The 20,769-nt window shown below is 46.9% G+C and overlaps 1 protein-coding gene across 2 annotated transcripts in view; it reads left to right on the top strand.

The window, feature by feature from the left end:
* Positions 1–20,769, top strand: part of sh3pxd2aa (SH3 and PX domains 2Aa) — a 482,983-nt gene that overhangs the window by 444,386 nt on the left and 17,828 nt on the right. For both annotated transcript variants that reach the window (XM_070876344.1, XM_070876343.1), the window contains one exon: positions 12,776–12,825. In XM_070876344.1, the coding sequence (XP_070732445.1) occupies positions 12,776–12,825 (50 nt within the window). The remainder of the gene's footprint in view (positions 1–12,775; positions 12,826–20,769) is intronic.

Raw genomic sequence — 20,769 nt, 5'->3', positions numbered from 1 at the left:
CTGGGCTGGCACTGGCTGAATGGCAGAGGTGGGAGAACGAGTGGTGTCATCCTGAGAGGATAGCAGGTTTGTGCTCCATTGGTGCCACTGCCACTCCCCCGGGGTGTTGCATCAGCAATCCTAGTAATCTGTTGGAGGACAGATTACTGGATTGCACTAAACATCCTGCAAGCACAGTCACAAGGTTCTGTGCTGGGGCCCCAGGTGTTTACATTGTACATTAATGATTTAGATGAGGGGATTAAATGTAGTAGCTCCAAATTTGCGGATGACACTAAGTTGGGTGGCAGTGTGAGCTGCGAGGAGGATGCTATGAGGCTGCAGAGTGACTTGGATAGGTTAGGTGAGTGGGCAAATGCATGGCAGATGAAGTATAATGTGGATAAATGTGAGGTTATCCACTTTGGTGGTAAAAACAGAGAGACAGCCTATTATTTGAATGGTGATAGATTAGGAAAAGGGGAGGTGCAACGAGACCTGGGTGTCATGGTACATCAGTCATTGAAGGTTGGCATGCAGGTACAGCAGGCGGTTAAGAAAGCAAATGGCATGTTGGCCTTCATACAGGGGCAGGGAGATGTTACTACAGTTGTGCAGGGCCTTGGTGAGGCCACACCTGGAGTATTGTGTACAGTTTTGGTCTCCTAACTTGAGGAAGGACGTTCTTGCTATTGAGGGAGTGCAGTGAAGGTTCACCAGACTGATTCCCGGGATGGCGGGACTGACATATCAAGAAAGACTGGTCAACTGGGCTTGTATTCACTGGAGTTCAGAAGAATGAGAGGGGCTCTCATAGAAACGTTTAAAATTCTGACGGGTTTAGACAGGTTAGATGCAGGAAGAATGTTCCCAATGTTGGGGAAGTCCAGAACCAGGGGTCACAGTCTGAGGATAAGGGGTAAGCCATTTAGGACCGAGATGAGGAGAAACTTCTTCACCCAGAGAGTGGTGAACCTGCGGTATTCTTTACCACAGAAAGTTGTTGAGGCCAATTCACTAAATATATTCAAAAAGGAGTTAGATGTAGTCCTTACTACTAGGGGGATCAAGGGGTATGGCGAGAAAGCAGGAATGGGGTACTGAAGTTGCATGTTCAGCCATGAACTCATTGAATGGCGGTGCAGGCTCGAAGGGCCGAATGGCCTACTCCTGCACCTATTTTCTATGTTTCTATGTTTCTATGTTCCACTGCAGTATCCAGATGTTGGATAGCTTCTGCTTGTGCTGCAATGGAAACTGAGACATCGGCCGCCAGATGCTGGATCATGGTTGGGCTAATGGAGTTCATAGAATCATAGAAATTTACCGCACAGAAGGAGGTAATTTTGGCCCATCGTGTCCGTGACGGCCAACAACAGGCTATCCAGTCTAATCCCACTTACCAGCTCTAGGTCCGTAGCCCTGCAAGTTACAGCACTTCAAGTGCACATCCAAGTACTTTTTAAATATGGTGAGGGTTTCTACCTCTACCACCCTTTCAGGCAGTGAGTTCCAGACCCCCACCACCCACTGCATGAAGAAATTTCGCCACAAATCCCCTCTAAACCAAACCTTCTACCAATTACTTTAAATTTATCCCCCTGGTTATTAACCCCTCTGCTAAGGGAAATAGACCCTTTCAATCTACTACATCTAGGACCCTCATAATTTTATACACCTCAATGAGGTCTTCCCTCAGCCTCCTCTGTTCCAAGGAAAACAAACCCAGCCTATCCAATCTGTCCCCATAGCTTAGATTCTCCACTCCCCGCAACATCCTCGTAAATCTCCTCTGTACCCTCTCCAGTGCAATCACATTCTTCCTGTAATGTGGTGACCAGAACTGCATGCAGTACTCTAGCTGTGGCCTAACTAGTGTTTTATACAGTTCAAGCATAACCCCCCTGCTTTTGTATTCTATGCCTCGACTAATAAAGGCAAGTATTCCGTATGCCTTCTTAACCACCTTATCTCCCTAGCCTGCTACCTTCAGGGATCTGTGGACATGCACTCCAAGGTCCCTTTGTTCTTCTACACTTCTCAGTGTCCTACCATTTAACGTGTATTCCCTTTCCTTGTTAGCCCTCCCCAAATGCATTACCTCACACTTCTCCAGATTGAATTCCATTTGCCACTGTTCCGTCCACCTGACCAGTTGAGTAATATCTTCCTGCAGTCTACAGATTTCTTGTTCATTATCAACCACACAGCTAATTTTGGTATCATCTGCAAACTTTTTAACCATACCCCCTATATTCAAGTCTAGATCATTGACGTATACCACAAAAAGCAAGGGACTCAGTACTGAGCCCTGTGGAACCCCACTGGAAACAGCCTTCCCGTCACAAAAACACCCATCGACCATTATCCTCTGCTTCCTGCCTTTAAGCCAATTTTGTATCCAACTTGCCACTGTGGCCTGGATCCCTTGGGCTTTTACTTTCATGACCAGTGTGCCATGTGGGACCTTATCAGCCTTGCTAAAATCCATGTACACTACATCAAACGTACTACCCTCATTGACACTCATCGATCCTCCTTGTTACCTCCTCAAAAAATTCAATCAAGTTAGTCAGAAACGACCTTCCCTTAATAAATCCGTGCTGACTGTCCTTGATTAGTCCGTGTCTTTCTAAATGAAGATTTATCTGTCCTTCAAAATTCTTTCCAATAATTTTCCCAGCGCCAAGGTTAGGCTGACTGGCCTGTAATTACTCGGTCTATTCCTTTCTTCCTTCTTAAACAAAGGTACCACATTAGCAGTCCTCCAGTACAACACCTGAAGTCAGAGAGGATTGGAAAATGATGGTCAGAGCCTTTGCAATTTCCTCTTTTGCTTCGCTTAACATAAGAACATAAGAAATAGGAACAGGAATAGGCCATACGGCCCCTCGAGCCTGCTCCGCCATTCAATAAGATCATGGCTGATCTGATCATGAACTCAGCTCCACTTCCCAGCCTGCTCCCCGTAATCCCTTATCCCCTTAGCGTTTAAGAAACTCTCTATTTCTGTCTTAAATTTATTCAATGTCCCAGCTTCCACAGCTCTCTGAGGCAGCAAATTCCACAGATTTACAACCCTCTGAGAGAAGAAATTTCTCCTCATCTCTGTTTTAAATGGGCGGCCCTTTATTCTAAGATCATGCCCTCTAGTTCTAGTCTCCCCCATCAGTGGAAACATCCTCTATGCATCCACCTTGACAAGCCCCCTCATAATCTTATACGTTTCAATAAGATCACCTCTCATTCTTCTTCATAAGTCAACTCCCTCATCCCCGGAATCAACCTAGTGAACCTTCTCTGAAAGCAAGTATATCATTTCGTAAATATGGAAACCAAAACTGCATGCAGTATTCCAGGTGTGGCCTCATCAATACCCTGTATAGCTGCAGCAAGACTTCCCTGCTTTTATACTCCATCCCCTTTGCAATAAAGGCCAGGATACCATTGGCCTTCCTGATCACTTGCTGTACTTGCATACTAACCTTTTGTGTTTCATGCACAAGTACTTGCAGGCCCCGCTGTACTGCAGCACTTTGCAATCTTTCTCCATTTAAATAATAACTTGCTCTTTGATTTTTTTCTGCCAAAGTGCATGACCTCACACTTTCCAACATTGTACTCCATCTGCCAAATTTTTGCCCACTCACTTAGCCTGTCTATGTCCTTTTGCAGATTTTTTGTGTCCTCCTCACACATTGCTTTTCCTCCCATCTTTGTATCGTCAGCAAACTTGGCTACGTTACACTCAGTCCCTTCTTTCAAGTCTTTAATATAGATTGTAAATAGTTGGGGTCCCAGCACTGATCCCTGCGGCACCCCACTAGTTACTGGTTGCCAACCAGAGAATGAACCATTTATCACAACTCTCTGTTTTCTGTTAGTTAACCAATCCTCTATCCATGCTAATATATTACCCCAACCCCGTGAACTTTTATCTTGTGCTGTAACCTTTTCTGTGGCACCTTGTCAAATGCCTTCTGGAAGTCCAAATACACCACATCCACTGGGTTCCCCTTTGTCCGCCCTGTTCGTTACATCCTCAAAGAACTCCAACAAATTTGTGAAACATGACTTCCCCTTCATAAATCCATGCTGACTCTGTCTGACCGAATTTTGCTTTAACAGCCTAGGATACAGTTTATCTGGGCCTGGGGATTTATCCACATTCAAAGATGCTAACCCCTTAATACCTCCTCTCTCACTGTTTATTTCATCTAATATTTTACACTCCTCCTCCCTGATAACAGTGTCTGCATCACCCCTCTCTTTTGTGAAAACACAGGCAAAGTATTCATTAAGAACCATACCCACATCTCCTGCTTCAACTCACAAATTACCCTCGTGGTCTCTAATAGGCCCTACCCTTTCTTTAGTTATCCTCTTGTTCTTAATATATTTATAAACATCTTTGGGTTTTCCTTGATTTTACTTGCCAAGAATTTTTCATGCTCTCTCTTTGCTTTTCTAATATCCTTTTTAATTTCACCCCTGTACTTTCTATACTCCTCTAGAGATTCTGCAGTATTTAGCCCTTGGTATCTGTCATAAACCTCCCTTTTTTTATTTATCCTACCCTGTATGTCCATAGACATCCAAGGGGCTCTAGATTTGTTAGTCCTACCCTTTAAGGGCACATATTTGGCCTGAATGCTCCGGTTCTCCTCCTTGAATGCCTCCCACTGCTCTGACACTGATTTACCTTCAAGTAGCTGTTTCCAATCCGCTATGGCTAAATCACCTCTCAGCTTAGCAAAGTTGGCTTTTCCCTAATTTAGAACTTTTATTCCGGGTCTATCCTTGTTCTTTTCCATAACTACCTTAAATCTAACTGAATTATGGTCACTAGCACCTAAATGCTCTCCCACTGATATCCCTTCCACCTGCCCAGCTTCATTCCCTAAAACTAAGTCCAGAACCGTCCCCTCTCATGTTGGGCTTGCTACATCCTGGCTAAAAAAGTTCTCCTGAATGCATTGTAGCAATTCCGTACCCTCTATACCCTTCACATTAATTTTATCCCAGTTAATATTAGGGTAGTTGAAATTCCCTACTATTACTGCCCTATAGTTTTTTCACTTCTCAGAAATTTGCCTACATATTTGCTCTTCTATCTCCCTCTCACTGTTTCGGGGTCTATAGTACACTCCCAGTAGTGTGATCGCCCCCTTTTTGTTTTTCAGTTTGACTTATATGGCCTCGTTTGATGATTCCTCTAACATATCATCCCTCCTCACAGCTGTAATAGTTTCTTTAATCAATACCATGATCCCCCCTCCCTGTTTACTCCTCTCTCTATCCCGTCTGAAAATCCTGTAACCAATAATGTTGAACTGACATACCTGCCCCTCTTTTAGCCATGTCTCTGTAATGGCTATAATATCATACTGCCAAGTGTCTGTCTACCTGTGCTCTCATCTCATCTGCCATTCACTATACTCCATGAATTGAAATATATACCATTTATTACAGCCAAGTCTCCTTTCGGGCCCTTGTTTCATCTGTCCTTCAAATTCACTTTCGATGTTTTTGCTTTCCAATTCCAGCTTTACTTGCCTCCCTACTGAATCTATTCTCAGGTTCCCATCACCCTGCCAAACTAGTTTAAACCCTCCCCAACAGCACTAGCAAACCCCCCAGCGAGTATATAGGTCCCAGCCCTGTTGAGGAGAAAGCTGTCCGGCTTGTACAGGTCCCACCTCCCCCGGAAGTGGTCCCAATGCCTCAGGAATCTAAAACCATACTTCCTGCACCATCTCTCCAGCCACGCATTCATCTGTTCTATCCTTCCATGGTGGAAATGATGGGCTCCAAACTCTGCACAAAGCCCTGTGCAAGATTGGTGCTGGACTCCGCCATGCTCCTTGATGTTGCACGCAAGCTTTCTGGCAAGCCTGCCAATGCACCAAGCTTTTATTATGCATGCCCATCATTCTTCTGTAGGCCACCTCATTGAACTCCTCACCTGAGTCCTCTGCAGCACAACATGTGTGCGATCTCGCCTGCCAGGGAGCTGGCACCTGCAGGCCACTCATGCCAGGTGTCTCAGCACGTGCAGATCCCTCATCTAACCTATCCTCTAAAGTACGCTGAGTGTCAGTATCTGAGCTTGTGACTGCGAGTGTGAAATCGAGTGATGGTGCTGTGTCTTCAGCATCACTGCCTTCTTCCTCTTCCAGTTCTTGCTCCTCCACTACTGCCTGGCCAAGTTGCAGTTCTTGGCTATCTGGAAGGAGAAAGGCACGAGGGTAGGGTCATAGTGGTGATGGTGGTGGGGGGAAAGAGGTGCCTGCTTACACCATCTGCAGCTTGTAAATCAGAAGAGATTGTGGGATGAGGGGAAAGTGGGATGTAAGAAGGAGGATTAGGTACGTTTGACTGTTTCAGCCCCGCCGCTGGCCACTGGCTCAGCGATAGCCGCTCCAAAAATGTCCAGCACCGTCTCCTCCAGGGGTTAGGTCATGCAGGCGTGCCCCTGGTAGCCCCTCTCCACTCCGGTTATGAGCCACCTTGCCCTGCGAGAGGGAAGTCTGTCAGTGAGTGTAGTGCAATATGCATGGGTGCTGTGTTGTCACATGGTTGAATAGCTAGCAGGTGTGTAAGCTGAGAGATGTGGGTGTGAGGTTTGCAGCAGTGCTAAGTGTGTGAGGGTGAAGTGAAGCTATAAACGTGAGGTTAGAGTCATGAATGATAGAGAATGTTGGTAAGTGAGTGAAAGGGGGGTGGTTAATTGAGCAGTGTCTGAGCCCAGTGGTTCAGTAAGGCTATGGCGAGGATGGTAAGGATATTGAAGATGAATTCACTGACCTTGCCCACTTGTGTGAGGTTATTAAACTTCTTGCAGCACTGCATGCAGGACCTCGGGGCTACACTGCTGGCATTGATGGCAACAACAATCTGCTCCCATTGTCTTCTCACAGTTTGTCCACCTCCTGCACTCACGTCTCCAGTGCTGCACCAGTAATTCTTGGAGCCCATTCTCTCCCCTGTTGTGTCTTTAGTACATCGCCTTCCTGCTCAGAATGTCTTCCCCAACCACTTTCAGCACCTGCTCCAGCCAGATGTCTTCCCCAGCCATTTACAGCACCTGCTCCAGCCAGAATGTCTTCCCCAGCCACTTACGGCACCTGCTCCAACCAGAATGTCTTCCCCAACCACTTAGAGCACCTGCTCCAGCCAGAATGTCTTCCCCAGCCACTTACAGCACCTGCTCCAACCAGAATGCACCTCCCCTTTAAGAGATGTAGGCTGGCTTTAAGTAGTGGAGCCTAGTTTTAAGTAATGCTAGCCTCACACAAATTTGGGGCCCTCTGCTGAGGAGTTGTGGGTGAGCTCAAGTTTATGGAGGATGCAAGGTGCAAACTAAAGGTAACAAAGGCATGGATGAGGGGTTCAGTAGCAGATGAGCTGAGGCAAGGTCAGAGAAGAGCAATGTTACGGAGGCGGAAGTAGGCGGTTTTGTTGATGGAGGGGATATGGGGTCAAACACTCACACAGGGTCAAATAATACAAAGACCAGATGTAATTGAACAAAGGAAGGGATGGCAGGTAGAGCATGAGTGCAGATATTGTTAGAGTAAGTAAATAGGTAGTGTACTAGGATACAATCATACAAGGCAATAACCTGAAATAATAGATAGGATGACAGAGGATATATGACACCAACAGGCCATTTGGCCCAACCAGTCCATGCCGATGTTTATGCTACATTTGATCCTCCTTTCGTCTTTCGTCATTTCAGTCGGCTCGACAATACCAGCAGCTGGTTCGGCCGGGCCACCAACAGGCAGACCGGCACCTCCACTTGACTGCCAGCCGCTGGCCCAGCCGACACTCTCCTTGGTGGTCCAGTGGGCGGCACTGAAGGTGCTGCTCAGATCACGGCCCTCCCGTTTAAGCCACGTTGATGTGAGTAGCTGGGTGCTGAGCCTCGCTCTTCGGAAGTGCCGATGGAAGGCATGGCTTTTCTTGGATAGGTGTTAATCATAGACAAACGGCATGCTGAGTCAACACTTGTAAATTGGGTGTAGCTCTGTGCAGATCACTCTGTAGGGCTGTACACAGGGCCAGCGTAACAGGAATAACATTGGAGACAGAGGTAGAACCATTGCCGTTTACAGCATAGAAGATAATGAGGGGGTTCGACAAGGTGGATGCAGTGAGGATATTTCCACTCATAGGGGAAATTAGAACTAGGGGACATAGTCTCAGAATAAGGGGCCGCCCATTTAAAACTGAGATGAGAAGGAATTTCCTCTCAGAGGGTCGTGAATCTTTGGAATTCTCTGCCCCAAAGAGCTGTGGAGGCTGGGTCATTGAATATAATTAAGGCGTAGACAGATTTTTAAGCGATAAGGAAATAAAGGGTTATGAGGAGTGGGCAGGGAAGTAGAACTGAATCCATGATCAGATCAGCCATAATCTTATTAAATGGCGGAGTAGGCTCGAGGGGCCAAATGGCCGATTCTTGCTCCTATTTCTTATGTTCTTATGTTCGAAGGCTATTTGGCCTACTGTGACTGCGCTATCTCTTTGCCAGAACAGTCTAATGGAAATCTCACTCCTCTGTTTGTTTGACTGCTTCAAATGTTTACCTGTCTTTCCTTTAAAATACACAATGGTCTGTACCTCAACCCCTCATGTGGCACGGCATTCTACGCCCCAGCAAGCATCTGTGTAAGGCAGTTTCTCCTAATCTCATCACACACTCTCCTAGTGATAATTGTAAATTGATAACTCCTCATCGTTGATTCCTTAACCAGAAGAAATCCCCATCAAAAAATTCTATTAAATCTCCACCTAGCCTTCTCTGCTCCAGTGGAGATAGTCCCAGTATCTCAAGTTTCCCATCCCTGGTGAATCTATGTCATACACTCTTGATAACATTAATGCTCTTTCTATAATGGGGCACCCAAAGCTGCACACAGTGCTGTAACTAACTGTAGAAATGTATTTTGCCTCTCTGCTCTTGGTCCTATTTATAAAACCTCAAATTCCATTGCTCTTTTTTGAACAGCTTTCTCAACCTTCACGTATTTTTTCCACAATCAGTTCCTTTTCTACAGTTATCTCTCGCATTCCTGCTTGCTACATGCAAATGATGGTGAAGGGTGCAACTAACCCACAGAGGAAGTTTCTGCTTTTTTGCCATATGGAAGGTAGCAGTAGGTCCCGTGGAACGGTGATAAAAGTTTCTCCAATAGCTAGAGAATGATTAGTATTGGCCTCAGTTACAGACGAGAATTGATCTTCGGGGTATTTCTACACCTTTAAGTCCCTTGCTGTCTCTTGTGCTGCAGCAATGTCCCGACTGTAGCATCGCCTGACTTTCTCGTTCGCACTGCTAGGCTTCCTCTTGAAGGTGGGAATTCTCCTAAGAATCTGTCATCCACTTGCAATCAGCCCCAATCCAAGAAAATTGGTCATGTGTGGGGCAGATATGGAGAGACGGACAAAACTATCCCTGGAATTCAGCGAGCAGAGCAGGGAGCAGCGAGTGTGCACGGGGAGAAATGAGCGTGCAGCACGGGGAGTAATGAGTGTGCAGCACGGGGAGCAGTGAGTGTGGGCGGGGGCAGCGAGCGTGCATGGGGAGTAATGAGCGTGCAGCGCGGGGAGCAGCGAGCGTGCGCGGGGAGTAATGAGTGTGCAGCGTGGGGGGCAGCGAGCGTGCAGCACGGGGAGTGGCGAGCGGGCACGGGGAGTAATGAGTGCAGCGTGGGGGCCAGCGAGTGTGCAGCACGGGGAGCAGCGAGTGTGCAGCGTAGAGAGTAATGAGCTCTGCGTCTGTAGACCTATAAAAAGAGGAGAAATGTGATATTGTTAGAGATGAGTTACAGGAACCCCTCCCGGCCCCATACCCTGACCTTACCCCTCCATGTACCAGGCCATTAGCTTGCACAGTGTTTCTCCCTTTTCTCTGTTACATGTGACTTGTGAAGCGCAATGTGCATGTTAGAATTATTTGCCACTGTAGATGTGCCTTGTACATTCTGTGGAATGAAAGTGTGTTGCAAAAAGGGTTCAATGCTGTGTGCTTTACAGGATACCTTCACAAGGGTGAAGTAGATGGACATTTACATTGGGTCTGTGCCTTGTGTTACATTTTTAGGTTATTACTTAGATGGTTTCTCAGGTTTAACACCCCTGCTCACTCTTGTAAATGGATTTCCCATGATTCAAAGTGTACCTTGTCCAATATCTAGGTAAACAATAACCTGGCCAAGGCGCAGTAACAGAGACACATCACTTTGTACATCGATTGCTGGGATGTATTACATCCTGCAATGTGCTTCTCTTTTTCTCTCTCTCTCTCTGTACAGCTCCTCTGGAAATGCTGGCACTGGAAATAAAGAAAACAGGAATCAGTGGAAATATTTTACAATGGATACATAATTGATTGACTCATAGAACCCAGAGGTTTTTTAAAAATTCATTCTCGGGATTCGGTGTCGGTAGCAAGGCCGGCATTTATGGTTGTGTTTATTTGCATCACCATATTTCTGATTGGTCCTCTTGGAGGACAAGACTAACACACCTAACAGTTTTTCTGTAATGCGCAATTAGATCCAGCCTGCTGGAGAGTAATCAAGATCTTTGCAATGTGTTCATTGTGATAGAAAGGCTCCAGAGCTCACAGTGTTAACATTACTGCTTTCAGAGGACAGACAGGGCTCAGCCTCCCAGGTTAGGAGCCTTCGCAGCGCGCTCACTGCCAGATAGGAAGGGGTGAGGCTATGGAGGAATTTTAACATCAAGGTGTTGGTGGACAATGTTTCCCATAATGTTTTGTTGGTTGCACAATCCCTTTAACGGGCTGCGCGACCCATTCAAAATTTTGCACATGCGCAAAATCTCCCAGTCAGAAGCCAGTAAACTTCCTGCCCGGGACCTCCAGAGAGCTGTGCAGCTTAATGGGAATGTTGTCGGTGGACCATAAGCCAATATAGGTCAGTGAGCACAAGGATGATGGTGAATGGGACTTGCTGCATGTTAGGATACATGCAGCATAGTTTTGGATGAGCTCAAGTCCATTGAGGGTGGAAGATGGGAGGCTGGCTCGGAGAACATTGGAAGTGCGGCAAATACACAAATGTCATGTTATGCATGATGGTAGGACCAACTCAGAATACGCTTCATTTTTAAAAGTTTGTTTATTTATTGCCCATCCCTAGTTGTCTTTGAAAGGGTGGTCGTGAGCTGCTGTCTTGAACTGCTGTGATCTTGGGGAGGGGGGGCGGGGGCCGAAGGAAAGAGAGGGAGAATGCGGTGCAGGTGTAAAGGGGGAGGAACAACGTGATCCAGGCCTAACAGAGGGCGAGGGAATGTGATCTATCTTACAATCTGCATCCCGTTCTAGCGCTCATTCTCCCGCCCCTCCTTTAGACCTGGATAAAGTCACCACCCCGCCCCCCCCAACAAGTTCCTGCCCTTCTCTCCCCACCCCACTACCCAAGCTCCTGACATTCCTCCCCGCCGTGTTCGCGCTCTTCTTGTTCCCCCCCTCCCCCAGAGTTCCTGACCTTCTCTCCCACCCCCACACCGTGTTCTTGCCTTTCTTCTCCCCCCCCAGAGTTCCTGACCTACTCACGCCCCCGCCTCCCCCGAGTTCTTGATCTTCCCTCCAAGCTCCTCTCCCCCCTTTTCAGCCCCTCCTCTCCCTTCAATCCAATCTCCCCACCCCTTCAATCCCCTTTAATCCTCTCTCCCCCTTCAATCCTATCTCCCCCTTCAATCCTATCTCCCCCTTTGATCCTCTTCTTCCCCCCCCCATTCAATCCTCGCGTCTCTTTCCCCCCCCCCCCAGCTGCTTTTAATGGAGACTTTGAAACTAATGACTATTCTAGCTGTAGGGAAATGCTAATTTAAACACCAAAATAGTTCATTTGCCTCATAATCTAATACTAAGCCAGCCTTAATTTCCCATCAACCTCTTTGCCTCTTCCTTCTCCATGCTATAACATGTCCCATGTTCCAACAGAAAATGAAAGAGATCTGGTTGACAATAAATTGCAGCTATTGCAACAATGCTCGTGAGCAGAGGAAATCAGATGTTGGGATGTATTAAAAACTCAATATTGAGCATAAATAGTGAGGTAATCCTGCCACTTTATAAATCATTGCAACAGCCTGCGGTATTTGAATGTGGGGTTGGGGGCACTCTAACTCTTGCTCCTCCCGGCTCCACATTCAGGGAAGTATATTTTTAAAACTTACCTTGCTGGTTGTGACCAAACAGTCCCTTTAAGGACCGCTTGTTAGGTTACATATAGGCCTGGTGCTGGCTGGCTCAGGGCAAACCAATCTTGCGGTGGAGGTCTCAAACAGGCATTGGGCTCCTTATTTGCAATTGCAAAGGATCTAACAAATAGGGTGGGCGGTGCACCTCGGGCTTTTAATGAGCGTGCGCTTCCTGCCCGCCATATTGGAGGCTTAGGAGGCCATTTAGCTGCCTTTCTGTTTGTGGAACTTCAAATGAAATATGCTTAGTTTGTTTTCTTGCTCCCAGATGCTCTTGAGCTGAGCACACAAGATTCCAGCTGTGAAAATGAAGGGCTGTTCATAACTCCTTCTAGGGCCACTGTATAACCAGCTAATAACGAGTGCAAACATGACCCAATGTTCAGCCCCTTGTTAATATTTTCTTCTATCCATCAATGCATATCATTTCTACTCAGTATTCTGGCTAAGGATCCAATATAAGCAGACAACTTGTCATCTGAAGAAGCCCCCCAAACTGCCTCATTGTGAAAACTGTTCCTTCAATCGATACAAAAATTGTTTTATTTTTTCGCAGGTTCCCCAAACCTAAGGCAGAAGCCACCACCACGCAGAGAAGCCAGCCTGGTACGTATGGGTTTTGTTTCCCTGTCACATCATCAGTATGCTTCTTTGACAGCAAATCCCAAACCCACGACCTCGACCATCTAGAAGGACATGGGCAGCAGGCGCATGGGAACAGCACCAGCTCCAGCTCCCCTCCAAGTCACACACCACCCTGACTTGGAAATATAATCGTCTGTTCCTTCATCACACTGGGTCAAAATTCTGGATCTCCCTCCCTAACAGCACTGTAGGAACACCTTCACCACACAGACTGCAGCGGTTCAAGAAGGTGGCTCACCACCACCTGCTTAAGGGCAATTAGGGATGGGCAATAAATACCGGCCCTGCCAGCTACGCCCACATCACATGAATGAATATTTTTTTAAATCCATCTGTTGGGATGCAATGTGGGAACTTTTTGCTTATTTTACTTCCATTTGCAGTATCTCGGCCCAGTTAATTTGATTTGATTCTGTTTGCACTGTACAGTTTTAGGGTTAGTTTGGATTGCTTTACAGCATTCACTTTTGTTGGGTTTTGATTAGGTTGGACTTGGTACTGATTTGATTTCACTTAGTTTGGATTTCACTCTGTACCAGCTCTCTTCCTTGGCCTGGGTTGTGCTCTAAACTGGCTCGGTTTTGCTTGGCTTGGCTTACACTCAATACTGGTACTCTATGGTCTGGCTCAGTTTATGCTCTATATTCGGGCAGTTTGCTTGATTTGCTTCAGTTTGCACTCTATACTGACTTAACTGTGCTTGCTTTAGTTTGGGTGGCACCATGTGCTGGCTCACTTTTACTTGGTTTCACAGCCACATCTCTTTCCTCAGTAACTGTCTCTGTCTCTGACTTAATCCACGTGGATCCCAACTGAAATCCCACCCAGGATTACAGATATCTCCGAGATAGTCAACGTTCCTCGAACCACTGGTCTCGTCGCATCCTGGGATCCACACTCAACACTATGCGCCGCGACATGCTTGCTCTCGACCTCTCCGTTCAGCAGCACCAACTCACTCTGTCTCGAAGCTGTCCTGGTCCACAGTTCCATTTCATCCTTTGCCTCATCCGGCGCTTTTACAGAAAACTTTTTTCCTTCCTTTCAGGTGTCAAGGATCATAAGCTTCAACAACACTTGAATCCCAACACCCCTTCGGAACCTTCTTCCCCTTCACTTCCCTCTGATCCCATCCCTTCTTCCCCTTCACTTCCCTCTGATCCCATCCCTTCTTCCAATCTTATCCCCTGTCATGTTTTCGCTATCCCCTCTGACCTTCCCCTCTCTGACCCCGAACAATCAGTCCTCAGCAAAGGCCTGAGCTTCATCCCCTTAAACCCCCACCTCAATGAATTTCGAGCTCGGCACGATGCTGAGCTCTTTTTTCACCTCCGTGCCCACTTCTTCGGCCAGGAGTCTTCCCCTGCACAACTGATCCTTTCTCCCATTTTCAGAATTCATGCTCTACCTGGACCCCTCCCTCTGGCCTCTTACCCTCACTAGATATTTTCGTTGCGAACTGCCGACGGGATGTTGGCCGTCCCAATTTCTCTGCTCACCTCACTGACTCCAACCTACCTCCCTCTGAATTTGCAGCACTCCACTCTCTCAGATCCAACCCCAACTTTGTCATTAAACCTACTGACAAGGGTGGTGTTGTTGTTTGGCGAACTGACCTCTATCTTGCAAAGGCTGATCGCCAAATCTCTGACACCTCCTCCTACCTCCCCCGGACCATGACCCCACTACCGAACATCAAGCCATCATTTCCCAGACCGTTAGTGACCTCATTTCCTCTGGAGATCGTTCCTCCACATCCACCAAACCTCATAGTTCTGCAATCCCGCACAGCCCGCTTCTACCTCTTTCCCAAGATCCACAAACAGGACTGCCCTGATAGACCCATTGTTTCTCCCCTTGTCCAGTCTCTTCGACCTACATCCACGACACTTCCGATGCCCTCCGTCACTTTAACACTTTCCAGTTTCCTGGCCCCAGTCGTCTTGGTTAATCCTTGCCACTGGACCAAGCTCTGTCGAGCCCATGTGGTGGCTGGTGTGCAACGGCCAACACACGTTAAAAAAAATCCACGCACAGGGGCATCTTCTACCCTTCAAGATTTAGTTCGGGACCTGGAATATTAGGTCCTTCATTGAAACACCTGTGAACTTTTAGACGTGAAAGCAAGTCAGCCTCGATTCGAGGAATTGCCTATGATGATGATGATGGCCCCAGCCATCTCCTTTTCACAATGGACGTCCAATCCTTCTACACTTCTATCCCCCACCAGGACGGCCTGAGGGCGGTACGCTTCTTCCTCGAGCAGAGACCCAACCAGTCCCCATCCACCACCACCCTCCTCCGCTTGGCTGAACTTGTTCTCATATTGAACAACTTCTCCTTTGACTCCACTCACTTCCTCCAAATTAAAGGTGTTGCTATGGGAACCTGCATGGATCCTAGCTATGCCTGCCTTTTTGTAGGATATGTGGAACATTCTTTGTTCCAGTCCTACTCAGTTCCCCTCCCTCACCTCTTTTTCCGGTACATTAATGACTGTATTGGTGCCCTGAAAATGTCATTCACTTTGCATCCAATTTCTACGCTTCCCTCACCTTCACATGGTCCATCTCCGACTCTTCCCTTCCCTTCCTTGACTTCTCTGTCTCCATTTCTGGCGATAGACTATTGACAAACATTCACTATAAGCCCACTGACTCCCAGCTACCTGGACTACATTTCCTCCCACCCCACATTCCATTCTCCTAGTTTCTCCGTCTCCGTCACATCCATCTTCCACACCAGTGCCTCTGATATGTCTTCCTTTTTCCTCAACCGAGGATTCCCCTCCACCATGGTTAACATGGCCCTCGACCATGTCCGTTCTATTTCCCGCACTGCTGCTCTCGCCCCTCCCCCTCCCTCTCAGAACCACAACATGGTTCCCCTTGTTCTCGTCTTTCACCCCATCATCCTCCACGTTCAACACATCATCCTCCACCATTTCCGCCACCTCCAGCGTGATCCCATCACCAATCACATCTTCCCCTCCCCTCCCCTCTCAGCGTTCCGAAGGGACCGCTCCCTCCGTGACACCCTGGTCCATTCCACAGTCACCCCCAGCAACCCCTCCCCTTCCCACGGCACCTTTCTATGTAAGTGCAGGAGATGCAACACCTACCATAGATTGGGTTAACCAAACTGGAAGCAATACGGTGGAGGAGGATTTCCTGGAGTGCATAAGGGATGGTTTTTTAGACCAATATGTCGAGGAACCAACTAGGGGGGAGGCCATCTTAGACTGGGTGTTGTGTAATGAGAGAGGATTAATTAGCAATCTCGTTGTGCAAGGCCCTTTGGGGAAGAGTGACCATAATATGGTGGAATTCTGCATTAGGATGGAGAATGAAACAGTTAATTCAGAGACCATGGTCCAGAACTTAAAGAAGGGTAACTTTGAAGGTATGAGGCGTGAATTGGCTAGGATAGATTGGCGAATGATACTGAAGGGGTTGACTGTGGATGGGCAATGGCAGACATTTAGAGACCGCATGGATGAATTACAACAATTGTACATTCCTGTCTGGCGTAAAAATAAAAAAGGGAAGGTGGCTCAACCGTGGCTATCAAGGGAAATCAGGGATAGTATTAAAGCCAAGGAAGTGGCATACAAATTGGCCAGAAATAGCAGTGAACCCGGGGACTGGGAGAAATTTAGAACTCAGCAGAGGAGGACAAAGGGTTTGATTAGGGCAGGGAAAATGGAGTACGAGAAGAAGCTTGCAGGGAACATTAAGACGGATTGCAAAAGTTTCTATAGATATGTAAAGAGAAAAAGGTTAGTAAAGACAAACATAAGTCCCCTGCAGTCAGAATCAGGGGAAGTCATAACGGGGAACAAAGAAATGGCGGACCAATTGAACAAGTACTTTGGTTCGGTATTCACTGAGGAGGACACAAACAACCTTCCGGATATAAAAGGGGTCGGAGGGTGTAGTAAGGAGGAGGAACTGAGGGAAATCCTTATTAGTCGGGAAATTGTGTTGGGGAAATTGATGGGATTGAAGGCCGATAAATCCCCAGGGCCTGATGGACTGCATCCCAGAGTACTTAAGGAGGTCGCCTTGGAAATAGTGGATGCATTGACAGTCATTTTCCAACATTCCATTGACTCTGGATCAGTTCCTATGGAGTGGAGGGTAGCCAATGTAACCCCACTTTTTAAAAAAGGAGGGAGAGAGATAACAGGGAATTATAGACCGGTCAGCCTGACATCGGTAGTGCGTAAAATGATGGAATCAATTATTAAGGATGTCATAGCAGTGCATTTGGAAAGAGGTGATATGATAGGTCCAAGTCAGCATGGATTTGTGAAAGGGAAATCATGCTTGACAAATCTTCTGGAATTTTTTGAGGATGTTTCCAGTAGAGTGGACAAGGGAGAACCAGTTGATGTGGTATATTTGGACTTTCAGAAGGATTTTGACAAGGTCCCATACAAGAGATTAATGTGCAAAGTTAAAGCACATGGGATTGGGGGTAGTGTGCTGACATGGATTGAGAACTGGTTGTCAGACAGGAAGCAAAGAGTAGGAGTAAATGGGGACTTTTCAGAATGGCAGGCAGTGACTAGTGGGGTACCGCAAGGTTCTATGCTGGGGCCCCAGCTGTTTACACTGTACATTAATGATTTAGATGAGGGGATTAAATGTAGTATCTCCAAATTTGCGGATGACACTAAGTTGGGTGGCAGTGTGAGCTGCGAGGAGGATGCTATGAGGCTGCAGAGCGACTTGGATAGGTTAGGTGAGGGGGCAAATGCATGGCAGATGAAGTATAATGTGGATAAATGTGAGGTTATCCACTTTGGTGGTAAAAACAGAGAGACAGACTATTATCTGAATGGTGACAGATTAGGAAAAGGGGAGGTGCAAAGAGACCTGGGTGTCATGGTACATCAGTCATTGAAGGTTGGCATGCAGGTACAGCAGGCGGTTAAGAAAGCAAATGGCATGTTGGCCTTCATAGCGAGGGGATTTGAGTACAGGGGCAGGGAGGTGTTGCTACAGTTGTACAGGGCCTTGGTGAGGCCACACCTGGAGTATTGTGTACAGTTTTGGTCTCCTAACCTGAGGAAGGACATTCTTGCTATTGAGGGAGTACAGCGAAGGTTCACCAGACTGATTCCCGGGATGGCGGGACTGACCTATCAAGAAAGACTGGATCAACTGGGCTTGTATTCACTGGAGTTCAGAAGAATGAGAGGGGACCTCATAGAAACGTTTAAAATTCTGACGGGGTTAGACAGGTTAGATGCAGGAAGAATGTTCCCAATGTTGGGGAAGTCCAGAACCAGGGGACACAGTCTAAGGATAAGGGGTAAGCCATTTAGGACCGAGACGAGGAGGAATTTCTTCACCCAGAGAGTGGTGAACCTGTGGAATTCTCTACCATAGAAAGTTGTTGAGGCCAATTCACTAAATATATTCAAAAAGGAGTTAGATGAAGTCCTTACTACTAGGGGGATCAAGGGGTATGGTGAGAAAGCAGGAATGGGGTACTGAAGTTGCATGTTCAGCCATGAACTCATTGAATGGCGGTGCAGGCTAGAAGAGCCGAATGGCCTACTCCTGCATCTATTTTCTATGTTTCTACCCTTTTACCTTCTCCTGTCCCACTGTCCAGGGCCCCAAACATTCCTTCCAGGTGAAACAGCGATTTATTTGTACTACTTTTAATTTACTATATTGTATTTGCTGCTCACGATGTGGTCTCCTCTACATTGGGGAGAGCAAACGCAGATTGGGTGACCATTTTGCAGAACACCTCCGTTCAGACCATAAGTGTGACCCCGAGCTTCCAGTCGCCTGTCATTTAATTCTCCACTCCATTCCCACACCGACCCCTCGGCCACCTATATTGTTCCAATGAAGCTTAACGCAAGCTCGAGGAACAGCACTTCATCTTTCGTTTAGGCACTTTACAGCTTTCTGGACTCAACATCGAGTTCAACAATTTCACCATAACCTTTGCCCACATTTTGTTCCCTTTCCTCCCTTTTTTTAACAACCCGCCCCTTTTTTCTCTCTCTTTTCCATGGCAGCTGGTAATTGTTCCGTCATTCACACCCTATCTAGACTCAACTTTTGTTTCCTAACCATCACCATCTCAATTTGGCCCATCATCCTTTTTGTCTCTCAAATCTCTTAGGCTGAAAGGCAGATCACAGACCTTCCCTTTGTTCTTTTCTCCCCTCCCCTTTCAGTGCCACTTGCACATCCTTAAGAACCTGTTACATTTTGAACTTTTGCCAGTTCTGATGAAGGGTCATTGACCTGAAACGTTAACTCTGTTTCCACAGATGCTGCCTGACCACCTGAAATTTTCATCATTTTCTGTTTTTATTTCAGATTCCAGCATCCCCACAGTATATTGCTTTTGTTTACTTGGTTTAGTTCACTTTGTGCTCAATTTCCTTTTGTTGGGGCACTTCCCTGTCAGGATTTACTGGGGGATCCACTCGAATGCCAGCCCTTCTGCACTGTGTTCAAAGCAACAAAGACACAAGGTGACCCAGTCACTCTGGCACCTTGGGTCTCTTCCTATATGAATGTTCCCTCACAAGGACATTCCCCTTCTGTCACTCTTTATTACAGTAAAAAGTTGCTGGCTATCAACAACTCCCGATATTTTCGCAGTCGCCCTTGCTGTTTGCTAAAAGCCCTACTCCAGTTTCATCAGCAAATTTGATATTAAGGCCCCCGTGCCCAAGTCCAAATTATCTCAATATACCGAGGACAAACAGCACCGATCCTAGGGATACACCACTTCCACTACCAACCCATCTCCAATCTGAGCAACACCTAATAGCTCTAACTCTCTGCTTCCTTCAGAAACTATAGTCAAGTTAGCAGAAACCATTTACTGTGAAGATATATTCCATGGAAAGAGACTAAAGGTTGTGAACAGAGAGCTCGGGGCCTGTAAGTGTGAGTGCAGGTTGATAAAGCCATAGAAAAGGGCAGTTGATGTTTGAGTTTATAAATAGGGGCACAGAATGCAAGAATACATGATGAATTTGTACAAGGGCATGATTAGACCACAGGTCAAACTACTGTGCAGGTTTCTACGCCCCATTATAGAAAGGACATTAAAGCCACAGAGAGCGTAGTGTAGATTTACCAGGATGATGCCAGGATGGGAAACTATAGTGATGAGCAGCTTGAGTTACTGGGACTGGTTCCGCTGGAGCAGAGAACGTTGAGAGATTTTTACAAGGATGAAGGGTTTTTATAGAGCAGGGAAAGACAACTTCCTCTGGTTGGGGGGTTGGTGATGAGGAGTCATCAATTTAAATGGCCACTTAGCAAGTGAGGAGAGAGTTACGAGAAATTTCTCTACGCTGGAGTGTGAATTGCTTTGCCATAAGAAGTGGCTGAGGCAGAGACCATTGCTTTTAGGGAGAAATTGAAGAAATATTTGAAACATAGGATGAAACGGCACTATGGGGCGAGTGAGGCAGTGGTTACATTGCTCTAGCAAAGAGCCAGCACAGATAGGATGGGCCAAATGGCCTCCTTCCAGGCCAGACCAGCACTTCTGGTGCCGTCTGGTAAGAGCAGTCTTAGTAGGAGTCCGTCAACAGATCCTTGCCACATTCTGACATTCTGGGTTGGGGAATGACGTTATATGGGCAGGGGTCCTTTAACAATGGAGGGGAGTGGAGGGTTCAGGGGTGCAATTAAAGGGGAGGTTGGGGGGTGCACGGGGAGAGAACATGAAAGAATTTAGGTGGATAAGAAGATCAGAAATCGGAGCAGGAGTCGGCCATTTGGCTCCTTGAGCCTGCTCTGCCATTCAATAAGACCATGGCTGATCTGATCATGGGCTCAGCTCCAGTTCCCTGCCCGCTCCCCATAACCCTTTACTCCCTTATCGCTCAAAAATCTGTCTATCTCCGCCTTA

The sequence above is a fragment of the Pristiophorus japonicus genome, chromosome 3 (assembly GCF_044704955.1).
Source record: "Pristiophorus japonicus isolate sPriJap1 chromosome 3, sPriJap1.hap1, whole genome shotgun sequence".
Lineage (NCBI taxonomy): Eukaryota > Metazoa > Chordata > Chondrichthyes > Pristiophoridae > Pristiophorus > Pristiophorus japonicus.
Note: the sequence above shows the minus strand (reverse complement) of the source record. Positions and strands in the feature narration are given on the sequence as shown.